Source organism: Epithele typhae (assembly GCF_022376455.1).
Source record: "Epithele typhae strain CBS 203.58 chromosome Unknown BXZ73scaffold_14, whole genome shotgun sequence".
NCBI classification, from domain to species: domain Eukaryota; kingdom Fungi; phylum Basidiomycota; class Agaricomycetes; order Polyporales; family Epitheliaceae; genus Epithele; species Epithele typhae.
The window spans coordinates 510,751-534,795 of NW_025954205.1; the positions used below are offsets into that span (position 1 = coordinate 510,751).

Here is a 24,045-nt window from a genome sequence, read left to right on the forward strand (position 1 = left end):
CCACACCATGTGCTCCATCCTCTCATGGTGGTACTGTGACTTCCTGCGGCTCCCTATATCTCCTCGATTCGGTCTTTCGCGGGCGTGCCGCCCAGGTCCGGCAGGTACCTCACCGGCGCCCCCCACTCTCCTACCGGCCGCGCGCGAGAGGACGCCAATGTGATCTCCACCGGACGGGCCGCCCACCTTTCCTCCGGACCCAGTGCCTCGAGCGCGCAGCCGCGTTCATTCGTTCCTTGGAGATCCCGGGGGCATGTATCCTTTTTCACAACTCCTGCGCCGCGGCTCGGAGGTATAAAGCGACTCACCCACCCAATCCCTCTTTTCAGCTCGCTATCCCCGGTAATTTCCTGCGCTCGGCTCAGCACGACCATCATGTTCGCTCGCGTCAACCTCGTCCTTGCAGCCCTCGCCACACACGCCCTCGCAGCCACGTACTCTCAGTCCGACAGCCACCAGGGCACCGGGTTTTACAACTCCTTCTCGTTCCAGGCGATCTCGGACCCAACGCACGGGCGTGTGTACGTTGTTCGGGTGTATCGCCTGCTCCCTCCATCGCGGCTAATCTGTGATCGCGCATTACAGCAACTACGTCGACCAGGGCACGGCGATGTCGAAGAACCTGACATACGCCAGCGGGGACACGTTCATTCTTCGCGCCGACCACACGACGACGCTCAGCTCGAGCGGCCCCGGGCGCGACTCTGTCCGGCTGCAGAGCAACAAGCAGTACACAACGCATGTCACGGTGTACGTACCCTCCCTCCTGCCAGTGCCGCACTCGCACCCCTTTGTTTGGAGCCAGCGAACTGCGCGCGCGGTGCTAATTATATATGTATCTTCTCCCTTCTGAAACCCCCGCCATGTCCTCATAGCTGGAGTATCCGCCACATGCCTGTGGGCTGTGGGTGAGTGATCGTGCCCTCCGACGTATCTCCAAACTCTGTCTGATGCGCGCGCCCCTTTTTCGTCCGCACACAGCACTTGGCCTGCGATCTGGGAGGTCGGCAGTGACTGGCCTAACAACGGTGCGTATACCGCTCCCGCTCCCCAGCCGTGATGTCCGCCTCGCCTCCGCCCCCGTCTCCGCGGACGCGCAGCGGTCCGATGCGCGATGGGCGGTCCCCGACCCGACCTGCCCGAGCGCAAGTCGCGCGGCGCTCCCACGGCCCCGCTTCCTTGCTTCCTATCCGGAGCTGACCTCGAGCTTCGAGGGCGGCCGCGGCTCCGACACGCTCACGGCAGCATGACGCGTACTGACGCACATCTACGCAGGCGAAATCGACATCCTCGAGGGCGTGAACGACCAGGGCCCGAACCAGGCGACGTTGCACACCGGCGCAGGTAGGCTTCCTGTCTTCCTCTTGGCGCGATGCGCATCACACGACGCGCGCGCGCCTCCGCCTCCGACCCCGCGCTGACCCAATTTGGCCCGGACAGACTGCACGATGCCGTCGTCGCGCTCGCAGACCGGGTGAGTGAGAGCGCTCTGCGCTCGGGAGTTCGTTCTTGCTTCTGGATAGACGCGGTCCCGCCCTTCGACAGTTCTATTCGCGACCTATGCCCCGAGCGCGTTGGTAGCGTCTCCACGTCCGCGCGGTACGGCGCGCCCACGCGGTCTCGTGCGCGTGCGCGTGTCTCCCCTTTGGTCTTGCGCTCCGACTCCCGCCAGCGCCCACGTCTTCGCTCCCCCTCGTCCATGTCAATATGAACGCGCTGACGCCAAACTATCATTGACACCGACAGGACGTCGGCGGGGAACAACTGCGACGTGAACGAGACGAACAACGCCGGCTGCGGCGTGCAGTCCAACACCGCGTCGAGCTACGGACCCGCGCTCAACTCCGCGGGTGGCGGGTACTACGCGATGGAGCGCACGAACTCGTTCATCAAGGTCTGGTTCTGGCCGCGCAACTCGGGCAACATCCCCTCCGACGTCAAGAGCGGCTCCACGTCGATCAACACCGGCAATTGGGTGCGCTCTCTGCTGCGTGTCTGCAAGCGTGAGGAGGCTGACGAACTGGACGCTGCAGGGTACGCCATTCGCGTACTTCCCAAGCCAGTCTTGCGACCTGTCGTCCCACTTTGGCGCGCACAACATCATCATCAACCTCACGTTCTGCGGAGACTGGGCTGGCGCCGTCTTCAACTCTGACGGGTGCTCCGGCACGTGCTCCAGTGCGTATCCTCTTTGGCCCATCTGACACTGCGCTGATCACACATCCATGTTACCATAGCGTACGTGAACCAGAACCCGTCCGCATTCACCAATGCATACTTCGACATCCAGTGGATCAAGATCTATCAATAAACCGTCACGCCCCCCAACGCCCCCGTTCATCCCTTTTGTATCACATACGACTACAATTACACGTCTCGTTTGCTCGCTCTGATGTACACAACCACACTTTGTACTATGCAGTAACGACCCTTCACGCCCATCGCTATCGTTCGCTCTTGTTCTCGCACCCTGCACTCCGCTCGCTTCCTTCATTGGCGTTTTACCCACCCCCGCTGTCTGCTGTGTCTTTGCTCCCGGATTGCGCGCCACGACGATGTGTCGCGGCGTGCTTATGTAGCATTTGGATTTGATGCGAGCTGGCTTCTCGTGCAGTTTTAGAGATTCGACACGCGCTTGGCCATCAATTTACGGCAATAGTTCCTCACGCGCTGGTCCGGGGTTCGATTCCCCGTTTCGGAGTTGTTGGTTTTGGTTCGAAGACTGGTCTCGTTTATTATCCGCGCTCTCCACGACCCGATAGTCTGGCATTACATCGGAGGTAAAACGCTGCGACGTTCTTCTCGTGGCCGATCGATGTCGATTCTGACCATGTCGAGCTCCAGCACAAGTACTACTCAGAGAAGCACACCTCCCTTCATGGCAGACGCGGATTTCCCCCAGTTCTCCACCTTCAAAGACTGCCTCGCCCAACGTATCCTCGCTGAACCCGGTGTGCTGAACCCTGCAGGCTCTCCGGACGACCCCGACGGCTCACCCAGCGGAGATTCTGACGCCCTCGACGACTTCACCTCCTATCTCGCCGAGGAGATCTGGCCCGCCCTCCCCGCCTCCCTCCGCACCGCGACGCACGAGACGCGCGACGCCGTGCCCGACCCGGACGCCGTCCCGCTGGACTCGATCCCGGGCGCCGTCGGGGACACCCTCGTCTCATGCGGGCTCGTCCCCCCGGCGGCGCCCGGTGACGCCGCCGACCCGCACGTGGACCCGGAGGACGCGCCGCTCGCGCGGTTCCTGCGCAAGGTCCTCCGGGACTACGCCGCGGAGGCGTGCGCGCCGCCGCCGGTGTGGTCGCGCACGCGCGCGGCGGAGTGCGAGATCTGCGGGCGGGCGGTGCCGCTGACGTACCACCACCTGGTGCCGCGGTCGGTGCACACGAAGGCGCGGAAGAGGAAGTGGCACGCGGAGGGGATGCTGAACGCCGTCGCGTGGTTGTGCAGGTGCGTGAGGGGTGGCTGGATGAGGATGACGAGCTGATGTGGGGTGATACAGGCCGTGCCATTCCGCGGTGCACGGGGTGTGTGAGGTCGCCGCCTCGGCGTAGCGTCCAAGGTGTCGAGAGAGTCGAGAAGAGACGCTGGTCGAGGAGAGGCGAACACGGGAAGAGCGAGACGGCACACGAGAGTGAGTAGGAGACAGTCGTATCCCGAAAAGCTACCTACTACAGGTCGGCGCAGACGTCTATATATATGAGGTCGGGGCCGGAACTGTATAGTAGGTGGTAACGTAATCAAGCCATCGTCCAAATAAACAAACACAGTGTGATCAACGAGGAGAGAGGGGAAGAGGGAGCGCCGGGAGAATCCGGCGCGAGCGGAACAGATAGAGGCTCGGCGCGCGCAGCAGAATGCCCGCGCGCGATCACGGAGGCCTCGCGTCGTGCTTGTATCGATGCGCGAGGCTCCGAACTGTTCCTGTACTTGGTGCGTGAGTCCCAGTCCTTACAGGGTGGCGAGCAACGAGGCGCTTGCGCGGGAGTATTACACGGTGGAGCTGCTGCTGCAGCGGGAGGATATACAGAAGTGGCGGAAGTACGCGGCGAAGCAGCGCTGGGGCATCAAGCGAGTATGAAAGCGTTTATAGAAGTAGATTCTCGTGGACTACATGGAACATCCTCTCGAACAAGTACATATACAACACTGCTTCTGCTCTCACAAAACATATCTGGCAGAGCGGATCAGAATACCGGACATGTGCGATGGTCCGGCGGCAGACATACCTGTGGTACGGGTTCTCGAACTCGGTGAGATCGCGCATGCCAGCCTCTGTTATGACGTCATTAGCGCATCACTCGCTGGGCCGATGAACCTGGAGCGCGCACCTTCCCCCTTGAGCTGGTCTTCATAAGACGTGATTTTGCCGTGAATACGGTCTTTCTGTTGGCAGTGGTCAGCGAGCGAACGGCATGCGAGGATAAGCCCGACTTACCTTGACGTTGCTCTTCCACATGTACACACCGAGCAAGATGTGGGCAACTGCGACGGTGGGGACTCAGTGACACGCCGTACAGTCTGCTTAAGACAACCTACTGGTCTTGATGATGTATCCTTCGATGTTCTCTCGGTTAGCAGCGATGCTTGGAACTTGAAAGAGAGCCTACTCACCGATGAACATGGCAGTCTGCACATTTCACTTTTAGGAGCGTCGAAAGGAATCAGAGGCTGGAGATGGTGCTCACCGTGCCTGTAGGATACGTAGGAGCCTCGCTGTCCTACAAAAAATTCTCAGTACGAGCCTCATTCGTACGGAGTCATTTGGGACACATACAATGAGGAAATGGGGCCTGAATGCGCGACGAAGGGTGAGAGAGATATAATGGCACGGGATTGCGGAGGTGACGGACCCAATGATGTTCCCAACGCAGTACTGAGCGAAGAAGAATGAGCCTCATGACGCGCACCAAGCCGTGAACCAACGCACCCCGACGAACGTCACCGCCGTAGTGAACGTCCTCTTGGTAAATCCCCCAACCTAGACGCGGGATCAGTGGCATCGGTGGTGCAGCGAAAGGGCACACGCACATTGTTGGAGATCATCACAAGAGACAACGAGAAGCCGACCGACTGCGATTGCTCCTCGTCAGTTCACATGCGCTGGTTGACGAAGACTCTTTCTCTCACCTGGAAAGACGTGAACCAAAACGCGACGAGGCGGTTCCACTTCTGCTCCGCGGGCAAGTACGTGAGGCATGCCGCGGCGATAATGCAGGTGATGTTCCCCGTGGCCATCGTGATCACGCGCACTGTGAAGGAGCGTCAGGCTCCAAGTGAGGTGTATTCGTAGAGGGCATCGACGTACTGTTCTTGAAGTGCATGCAAACCCACCTACCGCGCAATACGACGATTCAGTAACGAGACCAAGGAGATGATATGCGGAACATACCCGGCGCTCAGAAGACTGGCGATCTGGAATGCGCTCGACACGGCGTCCAAGAGCGTCGTCTGGGAGGTAGAGAACCCCATACCCTAGCATAGTGCGATGTCGCTATGGTTGTGCCTGTTAACGACAAAGCTATACGCACCTTGATGACGATGGTTGAGAAGTTTGAGACGATACTGCAGTCGTCGTGAACAACGTCGAGGGGACGGCGTCTTGAGACGCTCACCCGTTTGGAATCTGCGCTGCTATGGACGCCACGAAAAGCAGCCATGTCTTCGGGTCTGCGACCGCCTGTCGAATCTGTCGCCGGCGGCCGTTGGTTGGGAACTCGAGGCATGCCTCCGAGCCAGGAGTCTCACCTGGTAGATCTTGAACTCGGTGTTCTTCACACCGACCTTCGACTCAGCCACGCGTTTCACCGCTAGGATCTTCTCCTCGGCCGTGAAGAAGCGCGCATCCACCGGGGAGTCGGGGAAGAGGAACCACAGCGCGATGGAAACTGCGGGGATGATCGCATCATTTGCGGGGTATGTGATCGCAGCGCGCACGCACGGCATACACTCATCCCACCAAGGATGAGGAAGATGTACTTCCACAGCGCGATCTGCGGGTGCTCGATCCGTCCGATCTGAGGTGCACGTGAGAACACTGCAAGAGATCGAGCTCGGGGGGACGTACCCCGAAGGCGACGAGGTCGCCAAAGATGCCGGCCCAGCCGTTGAACGAGTACCAGATGAGCGACCGGAAGGGGACCTCTGATTGCGTGTACCAGATACCGGTAAGGAGCGTCATCCCCGGCGTCACGATCGCCTCAAACATGCCAAGGAGAAGGCTGGAGACGTGAGTCTACAATTTGTGCAGGCATCCGAGACGTACCGGTTGACCACCGTCCCGGCAAAGTTGGTGCATGCGGGGGTGCTGTAAGCAGCGCAGTCAGGCGATATCCCGCGTCCCAGGCAAAATAACACACGTAATGACAATGGTTGCCCAAATAAGCGTGGCTGAGGGGAGAATCAGACTTCGATGCGGTCAGAGCATGGATTGTAGGACGTACTGATTGACAAGACCTTCCCTGTGGGGAACCTCTGGAGGAGCCGCGAGTCGGGATAGTTTCCTACGAGATACCCTATGCTATTATGACCGTCAGCTCCGTCCCATCCTCGATCCTGAGTCCTCTTACTAGAAGACTGCATGGACGTCAGAGTAGACAGGCCGGTATGACACGGCAGGAATACGCACTGCTTGCGAACCAGTTGAATTGGTCCCCGGAAAGATGGAGTGCGGCCTTCATGCCGTACAAGTTTGCGAAGTTGAGTCTGGCGGCGATGGATGAGCTGATGTTCTAGCCTGCTGCGGCCACCGTGCCACCTACGCAGTCTTGTCCACTGAGATGAAATGACGTCATTCAAAACATGCATTCCCAGGAGAAACGGGGCAAGAACGCACAGATACTCAGCCCTTGACACAAGCACAGCTGCAAAGCAAGCACGATCAGACACATCCGGACGCCCGCACACCCTTCGAAACCCACCATCGGCAGGATCCACACGTCGATCTTCCGCCGGATCCTAGTAGGCATCAGCGTCCACTCTCTACGCGACTCAAAACAGGCAACCGCTCACCTTCTGCTCTCTTCGGGACTAACCCGCAGGCCCGAGCGCATCGCGAGAGCGAACTCGTGCAGGCCCACATTCGTCGCGTCCGCATCGACAGGTGAGTCTAGCTGGAGCGCCTTCTCCTTATCGCCGAGTGAGCCGCCGTCGCTCTCGTGCGCTTTCTCTTCGTACTCGGGGGGCGCGACCATGGGTGCACTGAGCGTAGACGTGAGCGTGAGTTGTCGGCGGGGGGCGGAAGAAAAGCCTCAGCGGGGGCTTGCGCGTGCCGCCCTTAAGTACCCACGAATGCGCTTCCGTCAGGGCTCCCGCGCGATGGTGCGAGCTCGCGTTCTGGAAGAGCGTCCTAAGCGCACCTTATCGCCCTCGCGGGGGCATAAGTCACTTGAGGTAGCCGTACCGCGGCGGCCCGGGTGGTATCTCGCTGAGTGTATCGCGACTGATATTGAAGGGCTCGCGCGATGTGAGCGTTGATCGCGAGCTGCATTGCGTGACGCTTGTCCGCGAGCGGTGCAGATCGTTCTCACTTTCGTTTGTGAGCAAACCAGTCCCAGATTGACGAGGCGCGCCAAGACGCACCTTATCGCGAAATTAGACGCCGAGTGCTGCACGCACGGAGGCGTGATAGATACATGGACTACGAGCACGTCGGTCAACCCAACGAGTGAGTGCCTACATAAAATCGAGGTATTGTACGTGTAATGGGTAAGTAAATAGCAATGTGCAGTTGTAACGATAAGCAATAAGTCGATCTTGCGCATGCCTCTAGAACCTACGTTGACGGACCATCCACCCCCTTCGACGCCGCACTCTTCAGCGACGCCGCCTTCGAGCCCGCCTTCGAGCCCGCCTTCTCGTCCAGCACGTCCACCGCCGCGCGCCCCTTGCCCTTGCCCTTTTCCACGGACGCGCCATCGAAGGCGCCCTTGGAGCCGTTGAGGGCGCGGACGGCGCGGAGCTCCACACGGCGCTCCCAGCGGCGGACGATCCAGGAGAAGAGGGTGATGGTGAAGCAGGAGAGCGCGATCCACGCGACGAGGACACCAGCATTGACCCCGAGGTTGTCCTTCGTGTTGAAGAGGATTGTGCGGAGCGCATGGGACAGGTTGCTGCGCGTATGGGGGAGTTTAGCAACGTGAGAGCGAAGGTGATGAAAACCAGGGACGCACAAGATGGGAAAGCCGAGGCCGTAGGAGAAGAAGGGGTGCAGGAGTTCGGGGGGTAGGACCACAGGCGAGATATTGTAGAGGATCTGAATCGCATATAGTGAGCTTCCATGGATCGAGGGCGTGGATGAACGGCTTACGAGGGTGAAGAGGAAGAACGGGGCGAAACGGGGGGTGAGGAGCGTGATCATGGCCTCTATCGACAGCCCGAGGGCAGACATGCCGAGATAGATGTAGAAGAACGAGATGATGAAGCCGCCGCCCGATCCGAATCTGAGCAACATATGTTCAGCATCGAAGCCAAGGTCGAGGATTGCAGTACAGCTTACTTGGTGCCGAGAGGTAATCCGAAAGCAAGGTTCATCAACGCAAAGCTCAAGCTTAGAGGGAAGTAAGCGAGCAGTGGGATGACGAGGCGGAGACGTATATAAGGCCGGAAAGCCATGTAGGGCTCGACGAGGGCTCGACATGTCGAGTTTGCCATGGTCTAGAGTGTATGTCAGTTCGACGGCGCTACAAGCACGTGAGAAGCCCATACAATCATGAACCTGTGGGGCGGAGGTCAGATAGAACAGACTTAAACAGTGGTGGAACACGTACGAGAAAATAACCAAGAAGATGTTGCCGACGAGAGTGGCCGCCTGAGCAGCGGGGGCACTGTACATATCAGGTGAGTATTGGAGCCGCAAAAGCCAATCGAAGACGCACTTATAAGGTCGTAAGTTGATCATGGTCCAGCTGATGCCGGGAGTGATCGTTTGCGGAGCGTTAGCAATGAGCTGGAGCGCCGTCGCGTTGGGCTCGCCGTTGGAGTTGACTTGAGCAAAATATCGCTGTGCAGAGCCGGTGGCATAGGCGACAGTCGTGGCTTGAAGTATCTGGGTCGTGAGCGGGACGATGAAATTGCCCGTGGCGATCTCCTGGCGCGCCTACGACAGATTTAACACACGAAGAGGGATGTGAGACGGGTAGCATACCTGGTTGTAATAGACGCGAATTGCCTTGCTCGGGTCATAGGTTGTGCTGCCGACAGCGCGAGCACGGGATAGGTGTATGGTCGCATTTGGCTGGACTGCAGGAGGGTGAGTGTATGCACAACAACGTATATCAAGGCTAGTGCGGGAAGCGGGCTTTCACTGCTCGAATATGTCGTAGAGGTGCGCTCCTCATCAAGAACACCTCGTGCGGATCGCAAGGAAGAAGAGGAGCGTATTAAAGGTGGGAGTGACTCGGAGTGAAAACGAACGCATATATCGAGGCTAGTGCGCCGGGAAGCGCGCTTCGACTGCTCGAAGATGTCGTAGAGTTGGGAAAGCTGATAGAGGTGCGTCCCACGCCAAGAAAACACCTCGTGCGAACGGCAAGGAGGACGAGAAGCGCAATAGAGGTGGAAGAGACTCACCGACGATGACCACCCACACCTTTTCGTCCAAAACTGCGTTGACGACATCAAGATCGGTGCCGACCTCGTCCGGGGTCTTGAACTTCCAGTTGAGTTTCGGGCCTGGGGAAGCGAAGCTGCTAACGGCGTCACTCATGCCCTGGCCGATGCGATCGCCGTCGCGGTCGATGAACCAGGCCTCAAGATTTCCGACGAGCTTGGACGAGTTGGAGAGGGCGCCCCAGTAACTATAGGCAGTCAGCACATGACTGCACGGAGCCCGGGAATGGCGCACGCACACAGGAAGGGTCGACCACATGAGCAGAATGATGAGCACCGTGGCGCGGCCGATGATGATGAGGTATTCGCGCCGTCGAGCCGCGAGGGCGGACGAGAAGACTGTATGCCCAAAGGAAGCTCGCTGAGCAGCGGATGGACGGAGGATGGCAAACCACTCACAGCCGTGATTTGCGGGACTCCAGTCGTCCGCAGCAGCATGCTCGCTGACGAACGAGGGCTTGCGGCCGGGTCTGTCGGAGTGCTTGCTGTCAACCTCGACTTCGGCGATGCTCGCGCTCGCGCTGGGGGATTTCGGCGCGCTCTCGGCACGGCGGGTTGCCGAGGTGCCGAGAGACGGGGGCGCAGAAAGACCCGCTGCGGAGCGTACCCGGCTGGACTGAGCAGAAAGCTCCATTGGCGGGCCAGAGGTCATCGCAGGTGGGGGGGAGGACGTCGCGATCGTCGCCGGCAGCGACAGGCTCCGCGTCCCAGGCCGCACCCAACCCTCTTTGCGAACGTCAGCACCCCATTAATGTGTGCCTGATGCATAAAGTCTATTCATATTATTTGTAATACAAAGTGGTAAGTCCGATATGGTGTAGTGGCTAACATTATCGCCTCTCACGCGATAGCCCGGGGTTCGATTCCCCGTGTCGGAACTTGTACGTACGGCGGTGTTTTTGTCTGCTAAATTGGCCGTTCTCGTACCCACCTCCTGACCATCATGCCCACCTCTCTTCACCTCTTCACCCTGCCGTCTGAGCTGCTGGAGAACGTTTTCCTATCCTGTGTTTTGCAAAGAAGTCCTCTTTCTATCGCTGCTCTAGCTCAAACATGTCGCACCCTCCGAGTCCTTATCTACGACACTGCCGACAGCCACCTGTGGCGATCCCTTTGTCTGGTCTATTTCGACGATCCGCGTCTGCACCCCGGATGTTCCACAGGTACGACAGACGCACTCTCGCATCTGCATTACTGATGCAATCCAACAGTCCACTGGCGCCATATGTTCACCGAGCGAGTCTGGGCCGAGAGATACCTCGATAGACATGCACGCCCACTCGAGGTTACCGTCCCCAAACATAATCTCAGGTCCACGCGCTCCATGATGCTCTCCCTGGACAAACTTGGGCCTCAAGCCGAACCCCACGTCCACATCCGTCTCCTCACCGCCCTTCTCGACGCCGTGCAGACCATCGCCCCTGCTCCGGGGATACGCGTCACCTCTAGCCCATCCTCGACTCCCCTGTTTGATAGCCCACTCGCCCTCCGGCACGCAGACACCCCCATCCTCCCTCCCTCGTGCCATATTCCCCCAAACATCGAATCCCGCAATGTTGCTTGGCTGCAGGGCGTCCTCACACACGGGCTGCCCATATCACTTACCCGCATCATCGCCTGGGAGGACCTCGCTCCGAGCTGGAAGAACCACGCCGAGGGTCCGCTCCTCTGCGAGCTCATCGCCCGCCTCGGGTTCCTCCCCATCCCGCTCAACCAAGTGTCTGCGGCCCCCGAACACCGCTCTCCACCTTCGTCACCGACCGCGCGCTCGAAGCCGCAGGGCATGATCGATCTCAGCGAGGAGATGCAGCGGCGAGTCGCGCACGAAGGAGGACGCCCGCTCGCGTTTTCCATGCGCTTCCTATCGCGCCAGCGAGCGTGGGGCCCGTTCTTGAGGGTCGATATGCTCGCGAAGGCTGCTGCGCCGACGGACGATGCAGAAGAGGAGATGGAAGGAGACGATGAGGACGACGAAGACGCCGACTACGTACCCCCGGACGACCCATCGGACTCAGACGCGACGCCTGGGACCGCGACCCATCCCGTTGCAGCCACCCCGGGTGCGCCATCGTCGACGAACACGCTGCCCGATCCGGGGAAGCTCTTCCCGGACTGGACCTGGATCGCGGCCAGCCGGGTGGTGGCGGAGTGGAAGCTGTTCGAGAACATCAAGCCCGCCGACCTGCCGCAACTGTACGACTGGAACAACTTGCGTGCGGGGGCCTGGATCGCACCCCGTCCGCCGTCTGGGGAAGGGAACACAGTCGAGTACCCTGCTGGAGAAGAGTGGAAGGCGCATCAGTGGGACTGGGCGGGAGTCGAGGGCGTTTGGAGACGGCTTGTGTGCTGGCTGGACTACGACGAATTGATATGTGCGTATCTGTGTCTGTGTCTTTCATCTCGCTAACACACAAATATATATATAGATAACAACGTGGGTCCTCCTCATCTGAACGTCCTACGTACGCTCCTAATCTTGGCGCCAGCGATGGGGCTCCTTCGTTGACGAGAACTTGGACGAGGCCTGGATCATTGTGCCCATGTCCGTCCGCATCACCGGCTACGAGCCGCCCTCGCTCCCAAAGGAATACCCAAACCGTCCCACAATCCTTTTCGAAGGTGAGATGGGCGGCGGCGTGGGCTGGGTGGGCACTGTCTCGCCTCTTACAGACTACTTCCGCCGGGTGCGCGGGCGTGTGAGCATGCTGCCCGACGGTCGCGTCTGGTACTCTTCCGTGAGCGCTGTTTCTACCGTGCTTGCTTCACCGATCAGTCTCTGATGTCTCTTGGGTCGTCGCAGGTGTCGTCGGCGCTTGGGAGAACTGCCGACGAACGGGTGAGCGAAGTGATCCAGCTCGGTCCAGTCGGGTCTGCGATGGGAGCGTTGGGGTTGTGGACAGACGCGCAGCATGAAGTTGAAGATCCGCTGGGTGCGTCTCTGCTTCTGCATTGAACAGACCGCTCCCCGCTAACACAGCTGTGTGCACCGTCGTCCCCAGGTGTGGTGTGGCAATGGCGGGTCGCGTAAACCACTTCCCTAGGGTCCATGGCCGTGACAGGTGCCGGGCCCAGGCTTGAGGGGCATAAATGAAAAGTTGGACTTGTTGTAAGGCCGCATTGGCGCACTCGCGTCTGGCCGTCGAACGCGACAGGCACGCAAGACGGCATGTTCTGCCTGTGGCTGGCCCCAACATGGAGGTGCCTGAGTTACAGCCGCGGCGCATACCGTGTTTCCGCATCTGTGCGGACGGGAGGGTTCTAGCGTGGCTTGTGGGGCCACTCCAGGACGTATTCGTAGCAATATCGGAAATAGTGTTTTGGCCAGCGATGAAAGCAACGCGGTTATGTTCTCTCAAATGTGGACTGAAGCGAGGGTGCAGGATGCGGTACATCAGCAAAAGGTGTTTTTGACGGTAGCGCCCGATAGCACGCGACACTGCCATATCGGGACAGGTCGTCTATTGTCTGCGCAACAAGTGATGGTAGCAGAACGGTAGCAGCTGGTATTCATTCGTCTTTACTATGAGGTTCGATCAAATATTGTGGCCGCAGACAGGATATGATGGATATACTACAGGCACAAGTAGCTTGAACAGAAGGCTGTAGTCGATGATAGTAAACGATCATGCGCTCCTTCAAGGGTGAATCACGGGGCGCGCGGGGTGCATAAGAGGTTCGTATTTAGCTATACGGCCGGCTCGTGAGGACGCGAACACTGCGCGCGGCAGAGAACGCGATGCGCGCGAAACTATGCGGACGGACGTCAGCGCGGGCGCCTGTTCCGCTTACGCGCCGCGCACGGAGTCCTCTGTCCGGCATCGATGGCGAGCCCCATCCTCTGTTCCCTTAATATTTCTTGACGCCTTTTATCCCTTTCGTTGCTCTATTTACATGCGAGCGCGAGCTCGTGAACTGGAGCAAGGCCTACTCCGCGGACCACCACTACGAGAGTCAGCGGAGCGCTCTGTTTGATGCTCTCATTGTCACGAGCTGCGCAGCAAACTCTCGCACAGGGCACTGGGCGAGGGGTTGAGAGTTAAGTCAAGATATATACATCGCTGGGGCCCGAGACGTACAGAGGTCCGTGTTAGTAGCGACATTCTGAAGTCTAAAAGTTTCTTGCAGTGATTTCTTTGCTAATTGTTGTGACCCGATGCGGCGGCGCCGCAGTGGCGTCCCGCTTTGGCCTCTCTCACGACGGGAAAGGCCAGATGGGAACCGCCGGAGTAGGACGTTCACCAGGCTGAGGCCATGTTCCATGTCACGGTCACGGTCTTTGTCTGGTGTTGCGCACACCAGACAAAGACCAGGAAACATGGTCACACCATGGTCTCAACCTGGCCTCCGTCAGTCTCGCGCGCCTAACGCACTCGTGAGAAATCCACCTTTTTGTGGTTCTCACTCGCTCTTGATTCAGTGCTCCCTCCCTCCACGCTCTATTATATAATCACCTTACACCGAGGCCAGGCTGAGACCATGGTGTGACCATGATTCCTGGTCTTTGTCTGGTGTTGCGCACACCGGACAAAGGCTGTGACCGTGACATGGAACATGGCTTCAGCCTGGCGAATGCCCTGTTTCGGCGTTCACCATCTGGTCCCTCCCGTCGTGTCTATTGTTTCCAGACACGGGCGCGTGTGCTGGGTTGCGCGCCTACTGGGCTTTATTTGCGACCACCATCATCCCCCAAGCGCAATGTGCCACTCACACTCGCGCGCGATGTATCAAGACACGGTCAGTTCTTCCTCACTCATCAGCATAGGCTCGCTCACATACACACTTCTGTCGACATCGACATGGCTTTTAACACCGCACTCACACCGGCAAAAACCTGCGCCCTCAAGACTGCGGGTACAAAGGTACGCTTGAGTACTTACGTTGCTTATGGACACGGGTCGGTCACATGTGAGGCCTGATTCCTCAGCCTCGCCGACAGTTTCGACGCGGTGCCGCGCGCTCCCATGCGAGCCAGCGACCCAACACTGACCATTTGCTTGCCACTGGGGATTCAAGGCGATGTGGAGGTGGTGCGGCAGCCACCGGCTCCGTGAGAGCACGGTGTACAGGTATGTCTTCAGAACGTCCGAGCGCGGCAGGCGAGCAGGATATCACGGTGTACCGCATGGTCGAACCCGCGCATCCTGGGCTCCTGCTGCTAGATCTGCGCGCGACCGCTTCCGGTAGGCGTTGCTGAACGCGCGCGACGCGTCCGCCCCGAGCAGCCACCCGTTCTGCAGAGGCAGCAGCTCACTGGTTTGTGTTCCTCTTCCTTCTCTACCGAGATCAGTTCTACAGCCGCTCATTCCACCAAGTCCACAGCGGCCTCGACCGACGAGTCACAGTACTCGCACTTCACCTGGGCGATTGCCCCGCGCAAGCAGCGGTCTCGAGTCGGCCCACATGTCTGTCTCCCACGACTACGGTGTCCTCATTGAGGACGAGGGGATCGCCCTCTGTGGGCTCCTCATTATCGACCCTATAGGGTACCCTCAGGTACGTCCTTGATGGAGCGGCATACGTCTGGGAATCACGACTGATTGTGCGTTCGGTGGAGCTGGAAAAGTAAATTATGATCAACGACCTCCCCGTGGGCTGCTCTGTCGAGGGGACGATCCGGCTCGTGAAGGCATTCCAGTTCTCCCGGGTGCGTCTCTTTTCCTCCGCGCTCCCTGTGGCCGTTCCCGCTGACTTCTCCCGCCTCCCTCCCCCTTCCCCGACGCAACCATCCGCCTCTCCACGCCCAACCAATTCACCCTTTCGCGCCCATGGCGCCCCTCCATGCCCGATCTGTCTATCTTGCCGCGCTCAACCGACCTTTCCGCGCTCTCCACATTGATTTCTCTATCAGGTAAGCAATCCCCAGATACGAGTTTTCTACATTACTGACCACTCCGATAGTACTCACAATAGGGAACACTCCGTCAATTCGGGGAGACGTGCTGGACGAGAGGCTTCAAGCTTGGCCACATCGCCGACCATGTAAGTTCTTTGTTCTGCTCATGTTTCCGTTGCGTAGAATACCGGCTGTTTCGTATTTACCCCGAATGGATTACTGTGTGATTGGAATTATACGTGCGCCCCAGTGTGCGACGGAAGGCGATAGTGTTCCGCAGTTATCTGTCATCTCCTCCGCTAAATCTGACACTTTATCGTGAGGTGCTATCATTTCATGCGCCACAGATGACCGATATATGGTCGCACGCGCACCCAGAAATGATAGCACTGTCCGCGAGGTACGATCATCATTTGATAGTGGAAGAAGCAGACAATAATACACTGTGAGTTACTGCAGTACTTGGATGCTCAGCTACTGTCTATTGTCTTCGCTATCACTAACTATCGTACGCTACGAATGCCCTCGTCCACTATCAGACGCTACCGTTTCCGCGCCCATTTTGCTGATGTAACGTCTGGGGCTGCTGACTCAGCCCACATCCCTCTATCGGTCCCTACCGGGCGCCCACGTGCTACGAGCTATCGCCAGACATGCTAGAGGTAGTGCATCGCGCAAGATATGAGGTGTTGACGTTGACTGTGATTAGGCCTCAATGGGGCTATCATTGTCAGAACAGGGCAGTTGATCGGCATACACCCGAGCCATATGATACGATACACGAAAGTAATCCTTCATTGCCCCTTCATCGCTGTAAACTCGGCGACAAACGCCTCCATCGCGTCCAATGCTTCGACGAGGTGCTCGTACTGCAGCGGCTGCCCGCGACTGCGTGCAAGCGAAGTCGCCGTCCGGCACGCATTCTTGATCTGCCTCCCGTTGACATTGCGCGCCGCCAGCGCTGCGACGCGCTCCGCCGACACCACCTCGAACTTCATCTTCCCTGGCTTCTCCCCCGTCGCAGCCGCCTCGCCCTCGACGGTGAGGCCACCTTTCTTGAGGAACGCGCGCCAGATCCGCGCGCGCGTCTCCTCCGCGAGGTCACCAAAGTGCAGCGCGACGTGGATGCGGGACAGAAACGCCTCGTCGAAGGTCATGATCCGGTTCGTGGTGAGGAAGAGGATGCCGCGGTAGTACTCGACGTGCCGGAGGAAGACGGCGACCATCGCGTTCCGGTCGAGGTCGTGCAGCGAGCGCTGCTCGAGGAACACGTCCGCCTCGTCGATGAGCACGATCGCGCGCCACGCGGTCGCAATGTCGAAGATGCGCTCGAGCGCGCTGTCAAGCTGAGAGGGCGACGTGCCGAGGTCGCCGCTGCCGACGACGTAGAGCGGCCGCCGGATGTGCTCGGACGTCGCCTCCGCGGAGAGCGTCTTGCCAACACCCGGGGGCCCGAAGAGGTTGATGACGAGGCCTTGGCCCTTGCCACGCACAAAGTCGTCGAAGCCGGCGCCACCGTCGGCATCGTGCGCCTCGACGAGCGAGCGCAAGAGGGTCTTGCGGTCCGTTGGGAGCACGAGCCCCGCGAACGTCTCGGCGTTCCACGAGATCGCGTGCACCAGTTGGACGCTGTACTCCACTGCGGGGTACGTGAGCGACTACGCAGAGAGAGACGAGTGAATACTCACGCCAGATTTTATCCGCGAGCGAGAACCCGTACAGTACGGGCGTCGCGAGCAGGAGGTGATCATCGGTCAGGCCGCTGACGTCCTGCTCCTTGTTCAGCTTCCAGACCGAGTCTGTAGCTACGATGAGCGACGCGGCTTCACACGAGGACAAAGCACCTACCCTTGTTTGCGGGCTTTTGCGCAAAAGGTTCACCTGGCTTTGGGATCGAGTAGTTGGCCTCCAGCCTCGCGAAGTTACCGCGGTCGATCATGATTCGGGAGTTCACCTGGCATTCCATACAGGCATATGAGCATTCCACCGCCGTCTGTCCCAGGAGACTGACTCACGTTATACCGCGCGTAACCTCCATTGCAGGTGATCTTACCCGCGAGCCCATTGTAGTACACATGGTACACACCGTTGAGCGATGCCCACTTACGCCCGCGCTTGACAAGTTCCGCACGAAGCTGCGCCGGGTTCGGGTGGAACGCGAGCGGGAACACGGGGAGCTTGTTGATCTTGACCGTTCCTGCGAACTCGCGCACAGACAGCGTCCGCGCGTGCATCCCGAACGCGTGCTGCGTCGCACGCTGCGGTGAGCCTTGCCTTTCCCCGCCCTCGTATCCAGAATCGCCGTCGTCCATCTCGTAGTCGTCGTCCGTCTCGTCGTCATCTTCGCCGTTGTTGTCTTTGCCGCTTCCCCGCCCGTTGATGGACTCGTCTTTCCGCGCGTCCGCCGCCTCGAGGCCTTCGCAGGTGAGGTTGTAGTACTCGGCCGTGCGCTGGAACGCGAGCAGGCGCGCGGCGCGCATCTCGCCGGTGGCGACGTCGCGTGTGACGAAGATGGTGCCGGGGATGAGGATGCCGTAGAGGAGATCGTACGAGATTTCGCCGTTCGCGACGAGCTCCTGCAGGCGCGCGAGCGTGTGTTCGTAGTTCTGGCGCAGCCAGCTGAGCAGCGCGCTGAACGCGGTCAGCGTCTTCTCCTCGTCCTCCGGCCGGTCGGCCTTCTCGCGGAGCGCTGTCTCGTGCGCGGCGAGCTGGGGATAGAATGCCACGAGCAACGTGGGGTCGAGCTGCGGGACCGGTCGACAATGAGAATGATGCGGGATGATAACGACATGCGGAACCCTAGGAAGACGGCGCTTACCTCGACGGGCTTCGACTTCCACGACAGGCGAGGTATGTCCCCGATGACCTCCTTGCACGCCTGGAGCAAGTAAGGGCTCTTCACGACGACTTTGAAGGTGACGTTGGGGTTGTCATATGGGCGCCTTGGGTCGGGCAGCTTGCGGACGACGACGAAGTCGTAGTTGTCCCAGTCGTTGTTGGCGGTCACGACACCACCGATGGGCTGGACCGCCTCGGCAGGGATGTCGGAGTCAGTGTCCTTGTGACACCATGCCTTTTCGCTAGCGTTGTAGTAGTGATCAACGCGCTTGACGGACATGGCGGAGGAGGAAATGTAGGTGAGAGAGCTCCGTTGAAGAGGATGGTGGGGGGTCAATTGCGCTCGATGCTGCGTACTTATATGCGGGAGGTCAGCGTAGAGGCGCGTTGATGGCTCCTTGAACAAAAAGTGACTCCGTGAGGCGGTTCCGACGTGGTAAAGAGCTGTGAAGGAAGTGAACACATGCTCCGCTCCAGTGCTTCCACCATCTTCTGAACTGGAATTGAAAATGCGGACGGCTCGAGTGTGCCAATGGAATCTGAGACTGCGATCAATTGGGGTCATAAGCGAGTCCCTAAAACTGTGTTCCAGATTCCAGAGTTCCTGTAACCGTGAGCTTCGACTGGAGCGCGCAGGTAAGTACGTACTCCTCAGGCGAATGTCAAGTGCTACGATGCGAACACAAAGGCATCTCGTCGTGACCTTTAGACATACAACGCGTTCGATAAGGCTTCGGAACCGATTGGTGGGAAAGTGGAGCGTGGGACGGTCGAAATGAACATGTCCGAAAATGAGTCGGAGTAAGTCAGGACGTTGATGCGGCGCCGGTGCCTGAGAGGTTGATATCGTGACTTATGTAGTTGTTGAACTGCAAGCAAGTTCATGGTTCATCATCATGGCACCTTCTTCCCAGACGAAGGCCGGAAAGTACCTCCAGCCCTCGTTGATGAGCACGCTGTCGCGAGGAGTGCAAGACTGCGCACTCACCCACGGCGGAGTCCTAATCGCAGGCGCGCAACCAAGGCGACATCAACGACCTTGGTGTCAGCCACGTCAGAAGACCTGTGCGGAGCGAGACCGGCGGCATACCGGGCCATGTCGAGAAAGAGGTGCATCTAACTCCACCGGAGAGCATCAATCGAACCCACTAACGGTGTGATGTCATGCCTCTATGTCGTGCAAGTAGAACCCTTCTGGAGAGACATTAGTTCCGTGCGGACGCCAACAGTAAAAAGATACCATTCTGTGTCTAAACCAGTACTACCAAAACTTGACCCGCTTTCACACTTACACCTTCTCGAATGCCAGGACCGAGAGCATCCACTCTCTTCCCCACGTTCTCTTCGCCAGCTTCGATGTTGACCTCCGTCTTCATCGCCTCTAGTATCACAAGCACGTCCTCAGCAGACTGTATGATGTCCCCCACCGCGCATTTGATCTTCCAGATGTTCGCGTGAAGCGACGACGTGACGTACTGCCCACCACCCTCTTCAAGACCGATCTCAGCACCAGCTCGGAACATATCAATAAGAAAGGCCAGTCTCACCTTGAGCGGCGTCGGAGGCTGATGCCGGACTCTCCAAAGCAGCGCGGGCGCCTGCCTCTGCGCGCCGCCGCTCGTCCCATTCTGCGAACAGGGCGCGCTCCCTGGGTAAAAGCGTCACGCGGTGAGTGACGACGGCATGCGTGTCATGAATCACGAACCTGGCCTCTTCACGTGCGACAGCGCGCGCCTGTTTCTCTTTGAAAGCGCGGACTTCGTCTGCGATGCTGGCAACGAAGAAAGAGTACTCGGCCATGGAAAACGTCTGCTCCTCGATCTGTAAAGCCAGTGAGACCAGGGCGTTGGCGTGCACAGGTGGATCTCACCTTGAACGCGTACTGCCCGGCATCGAATACCTTCTCGAGCTAAGGTTTGGTCAGCATTGAGAGGCATTGCGCGAAATCCGGAAGCACGGACATGCAGGTACTCTTCTTCCGTTACAACTTCGAATCTCAACTAAACATACCAGGGGTGAGTGCAAGCGTACGAAACGATGACGAGAAGCATACCTGGTCGAACGCGCGTAGTAACCACGGGCTGTCCAAACTGAAGTCGCGCCCTTTTCCCCACGTCTGCCATGGAGGGAGGGTGCGCCCATAAAGCTGATAGCCGCCTGGCGACTCGATTGGGTAGATCGCGGCGACGACGCCCGCGATACCAAGCGCGCCCTACATAAATGTGAGCTCTCGCGAGAACGCCCTCAGACTCAGGATGGCGTACGCGGGGAGTAAACGTCCGAGAGGGGTTCATCTTCTGGCCCACGAGGCGACATCGGGGGTCGATCTTTGATGGTATATGAGCATGAGTGACACGAGAGAGACCCAATGAAATCGCATACAGGGACCAAAAACGGGCATGCCAGATAGAACCCGACGCCCAACACAAGCTGTGGTAGCGCTCATCAGCGTTGTGCGCGACGTCAAGGACGAGCGACTTACCCAGTCTGTGCCCACCAACGCTTTCAAAGCTTCCTTGGCCCCGTCAAGCCCGTTGTTGTTCGCAAGGTACTCGACGTTACTGGGCAAGTACGCCGCGGTGGGCCGGATGCTTTGCATGTACCTCTGCAGCGCCTCGCGGTTCCACCGGTCATCGAGCACGATCGGGAACGTGATCTTGCGTCCGGGGAAGACGAGTTCGTCGAGGCCCGACGGGACGGCGGCCTCGGCGTCGATGAGGGCCGAGAGCACCGCAGATTGCGTGGTGAGGGACATGTCGAAGTGGACCTGCGAGGACTTTCAGGACCGGGAGGAAGGTCGAAGGAAGGGAACTCACCATCGTCGAACGTATGCACGGCGCGAGAGACCACACCCCAGGGACGTCGCGCTTCTTAACCTCCGTCTCGAACGCGTGGATGCGCGCGCGGAGCGCCAGGTCAAGCACCATCTCCCCGAACTCGACCAGGATCGCCTCGTCGCCAGCCTGGCGGAAGACGACCCCTGGACGGTTCGTCGCTGGGTCCGGCGGAACCGCATGCAAGCGCGGATCGATGTCCTTGTCTTCGAAGTCTAAGCTCGGCAGCGAGCGAGCTGCACCCCCGCCGCCCCCTGCGCCAGCCGCGACCTGATCGCGCAGCGCGTCGAGGAACGCCTCCTGCTCCAGCCGGAGCCGCTCCGCGTCCGCCCACGCGACACGCCGGAACCGCACCGTGTCGCCCGCGCGGACCTGACCGATCTTCCACACCTCCGCGCGCGCGATCGTGCAGGCGCACACGTACCCGCCCATGTCCGGGCCCTCGTTCCCGAGCACGACGGGCGTGTCCCCGTTCACGTTCACCGTCCCGCGCGCGTAGCCGTTGTCAAGGATGTTGCTCGGGTGCGATCCTCCGTCACCGCCGGTCGCGCGAGCCCAGTCGAGGGTGGGACCTTCGAGGCGGACGCCCATCCGGTTGGACGAGGGGGAGACGCTCCAAGAGGTGGCGAAGAACGTGGTGATCCCGTAGGGGGTGAGGAATGTCGTGTCGCACTGAGGGCCGGGAAGGACGTGTATCTCTTGGTGCACCTGGTACGTTGGGATCTGGCTAGGGTGGAGCGTGGCGAAAGAGCTATCGGTGGGCGTCGGGGAGCAGTCACCTAGCGCGATGTGGTCGCCTGAGGTAAGAGCGCGACCTTGGTAACCGCCGAGTCCCAGCGACGTAGATTTCGATCCCAGATACTGGGGGACCTCCGGAAACCCGCCTCTGAACGCTATGTATGTGCGCATGCCGGCGCCTTGAGCGGTCCCGACGACGAGCCTGCCACCCTTTGGGACGACGAGGCGCGTCCACATCGCGACTTCGGCTCCGTTGACGGTGACTTTGGAAGGCGCACCCGTGACCGCGATGACGGTGTCGCAGTGAAACTGTATGCGGCACCCGGTGAGGGTGGTTTCGAGCCCTTCTGTCCCGTCCCCATTGCCCACGAGAATGTTCGCGATGCGGAAGGCGAGCGAGTCCACAGGGCCGCTGCGGGGCATGCCGAGTCCGATCTGGCGACCAGGGTAGTCTTGGACCGTGGTCTCGAGACCTCCAGTGATGACCGTGAAGGCTCTAGACGATGTTTAGTCAACTGTATGCGCATATATGCGGGATCTACATGCCTTGGACTGTGCAAGAAAGTGTCTAGAAGTGTCGTCGTCGTGTGTCCGGTCTTGAACGAGCTCGAGTCGCAGATGGCGCGTAGATAGGATAAGTTATTGGGAGGGCCGTACACTTTCGTCTTCGTCAAGACCTGAGAAAGGCGTTCCGTGGCCTCTTCTCGCGACGAGCCGGTCACGATGAGCTTGCAGGCGAGAGGGTCGTAGTGGGGACTGATGGTCGTCCCGGTCTCGATCCACGATTCCACGCGGAGGAAGTCCTCGTTGGGGAACTCGACGAGCTGGAGCACGCCTGGGGAGGGCTTGAACTGCGCCGCGGGGTTCTCGCAGTAGACGCGAGACTCGATGGAGTGCAGTGTGGGCGGGAAAGAGTACCGCGTCTGGTCGTAGAACGGGTGTCGTCGTAGAGCATCAGGCCCGCCCACGCCGAACACGAGCATCATCTCCACAACGTCGAGGCCAGGATGGACTTGCTCCGTGACCGGGTGCTCGACCTGCAGGCGTGTGTTCATCTCGAGGAAGAAGAACTCGCCCGTCGCGTCGTTGACCAGAAACTCGACCGTCCCGGCGGACGCGTACTGGACATGTTCTGCGAGTCGCACCGCTGCAGCGCACATCTTTGCCTGGATGTCGGGGTGGGCGAGCATGAACGGGCTGGGGGATTCCTCGATGACCTTCTGGTGGCGTCGCTGGATGCTGCATTCACGCTCGCCCATGTGGATGGCGTGACCGCCGCCGTCGCCAAAGACCTGGACTTCAACATGTCTTGCGGCGGGGATGTACTTCTCGACGAACAGACCGTCGTTGTGGAACATGGACTGCACAACATTTAACCACGGTCGCTGCAGCAAGACCAGGGGTCACTCACCTTGGCTCGTGCCTGCGTCGCCTCGAACTTGGCGTGGACGTCTTCCTCCCCGCCGCACACCACCATGCCCATTCCGCCGCCTCCCGCCGTCGCCTTGATCATGACCGGCCACCCCACCGCTCTCGCCTCTGCCACTGCCTCGTCCACACTGCTCACCAGCCTGCCTACAGCCGACCCGGGCACGCCCGGTACCCCGACCTCAATCGCGAGCTGCCGCGCTCGATGCTTGAGCCCCATCGCCTCGATCGTCGCCGGTCGCGGCCCGAGCCAGCGCACTCCTGCATCTTCCACCGCGTGCGCAAATGGTGCATTCTCGGAGAGGAAACCGTAGCCGGGGTGGAGGAGCGTCGCGTTCGCGGTCTTGCACGCCGCGAGCACCGCCGTGGGGTCGAGGTAGAGTCGCGCGTCCGCAGCGTCGTCCGTGGATACAGGTGAAACGAGGGGGATGGCTTCGTCAGCGAGAACGACGTGGAGGGCGGTAGCATCCGCGCGAGTGTAGATGGCGACCGTACGCAGGCCGAGACGGCGCGCGGTACGGAGGATTCGCACCGCGATCTCGCCGCGGTTTGCGACGAGGAGCTTGTGCGATGCGTAGATGCTGCCCGCCATGGTCGATGTTTGCTGAGCAACATCAGCTACGCTGCTACTTGACATGCTAAGGAGCGAGATACCGGGGACTCACGTGAACATCCTAAGCTTGTTGAACGATTATCCCACTGTTAAATCGTGGTCCCCCTCACGTCTCCAGAGTCTCATGACCGTTATCTCTCCCC

At 59.5% G+C, this 24,045-nt stretch overlaps 7 protein-coding genes and 1 non-coding gene across 8 annotated transcripts; 4 read left to right on the top strand and 4 right to left on the bottom strand.

The window, feature by feature from the left end:
* Positions 1 to 375: 375 nt before the first annotated feature.
* On the top strand, positions 376 to 2,311 carry BXZ73DRAFT_44448 (laminarinase; the record flags this gene model as incomplete). The annotated part of the gene is made up of 9 exons (XM_048019342.1): positions 376 to 521; positions 586 to 750; positions 876 to 908; positions 982 to 1,028; positions 1,276 to 1,344; positions 1,441 to 1,474; positions 1,747 to 1,975; positions 2,034 to 2,178; positions 2,238 to 2,311. 9 exons carry the CDS (start codon positions 376 to 378, stop codon positions 2,309 to 2,311), a joined length of 942 nt encoding a protein of 313 aa, XP_047879521.1.
* A 567-nt stretch (positions 2,312 to 2,878) lies between these two features.
* Positions 2,879 to 4,090, top strand: BXZ73DRAFT_44453 (uncharacterized protein; the record flags this gene model as incomplete). Its single annotated transcript, XM_048019344.1, has 3 exons — positions 2,879 to 3,459; positions 3,512 to 3,538; positions 3,967 to 4,090. 3 exons carry the CDS (start codon positions 2,879 to 2,881, stop codon positions 4,088 to 4,090), a joined length of 732 nt encoding a protein of 243 aa, XP_047879522.1.
* Positions 4,091 to 4,096: 6 nt separating this feature from the next.
* Positions 4,097 to 7,202, bottom strand: BXZ73DRAFT_44540 (MFS general substrate transporter; the record flags this gene model as incomplete). Its single annotated transcript, XM_048019357.1, has 26 exons — positions 4,097 to 4,284; positions 4,341 to 4,395; positions 4,448 to 4,494; positions 4,549 to 4,566; positions 4,624 to 4,639; positions 4,698 to 4,730; positions 4,787 to 4,802; positions 4,863 to 4,885; positions 4,940 to 4,990; positions 5,041 to 5,082; positions 5,140 to 5,261; positions 5,318 to 5,343; positions 5,402 to 5,484; positions 5,541 to 5,574; positions 5,625 to 5,698; positions 5,758 to 5,897; positions 5,951 to 6,026; positions 6,077 to 6,230; positions 6,275 to 6,316; positions 6,369 to 6,399; positions 6,453 to 6,524; positions 6,623 to 6,714; positions 6,771 to 6,783; positions 6,845 to 6,872; positions 6,930 to 6,966; positions 7,021 to 7,202. The coding sequence occupies 26 exons, from the start codon at positions 7,200 to 7,202 to the stop codon at positions 4,097 to 4,099; spliced, it is 1,695 nt and encodes a 564-aa protein (XP_047879523.1).
* A 581-nt stretch (positions 7,203 to 7,783) lies between these two features.
* On the bottom strand, positions 7,784 to 10,252 carry BXZ73DRAFT_44386 (uncharacterized protein; the record flags this gene model as incomplete). The annotated part of the gene is made up of 10 exons (XM_048019327.1): positions 7,784 to 8,120; positions 8,181 to 8,263; positions 8,318 to 8,450; positions 8,507 to 8,664; positions 8,774 to 8,834; positions 8,886 to 9,106; positions 9,155 to 9,249; positions 9,580 to 9,806; positions 9,858 to 9,957; positions 10,018 to 10,252. The coding sequence occupies 10 exons, from the start codon at positions 10,250 to 10,252 to the stop codon at positions 7,784 to 7,786; spliced, it is 1,650 nt and encodes a 549-aa protein (XP_047879524.1).
* A 172-nt stretch (positions 10,253 to 10,424) lies between these two features.
* On the top strand, positions 10,425 to 10,496 carry BXZ73DRAFT_t72. The gene has a single exon. It is a non-coding gene; the product is annotated as a tRNA-Glu (tRNA).
* Positions 10,497 to 10,561: 65 nt separating this feature from the next.
* Positions 10,562 to 12,646, top strand: BXZ73DRAFT_44525 (uncharacterized protein; the record flags this gene model as incomplete). The annotated part of the gene is made up of 6 exons (XM_048019355.1): positions 10,562 to 10,781; positions 10,830 to 11,990; positions 12,045 to 12,052; positions 12,105 to 12,353; positions 12,419 to 12,548; positions 12,618 to 12,646. 6 exons carry the CDS (start codon positions 10,562 to 10,564, stop codon positions 12,644 to 12,646), a joined length of 1,797 nt encoding a protein of 598 aa, XP_047879525.1.
* A 3,599-nt stretch (positions 12,647 to 16,245) lies between these two features.
* Positions 16,246 to 18,569, bottom strand: BXZ73DRAFT_44556 (P-loop containing nucleoside triphosphate hydrolase protein; the record flags this gene model as incomplete). The annotated part of the gene is made up of 6 exons (XM_048019361.1): positions 16,246 to 16,443; positions 16,492 to 17,090; positions 17,140 to 17,250; positions 17,300 to 17,405; positions 17,467 to 18,195; positions 18,270 to 18,569. 6 exons carry the CDS (start codon positions 18,567 to 18,569, stop codon positions 16,246 to 16,248), a joined length of 2,043 nt encoding a protein of 680 aa, XP_047879526.1.
* A 970-nt stretch (positions 18,570 to 19,539) lies between these two features.
* On the bottom strand, positions 19,540 to 23,881 carry BXZ73DRAFT_44499 (urea carboxylase; the record flags this gene model as incomplete). Its single annotated transcript, XM_048019348.1, has 12 exons — positions 19,540 to 19,802; positions 19,867 to 19,937; positions 19,995 to 20,110; positions 20,160 to 20,198; positions 20,251 to 20,289; positions 20,343 to 20,501; positions 20,554 to 20,616; positions 20,672 to 20,719; positions 20,772 to 21,056; positions 21,106 to 22,355; positions 22,415 to 23,222; positions 23,273 to 23,881. The coding sequence occupies 12 exons, from the start codon at positions 23,879 to 23,881 to the stop codon at positions 19,540 to 19,542; spliced, it is 3,750 nt and encodes a 1,249-aa protein (XP_047879527.1).
* Positions 23,882 to 24,045: the final 164 nt, after the last annotated feature.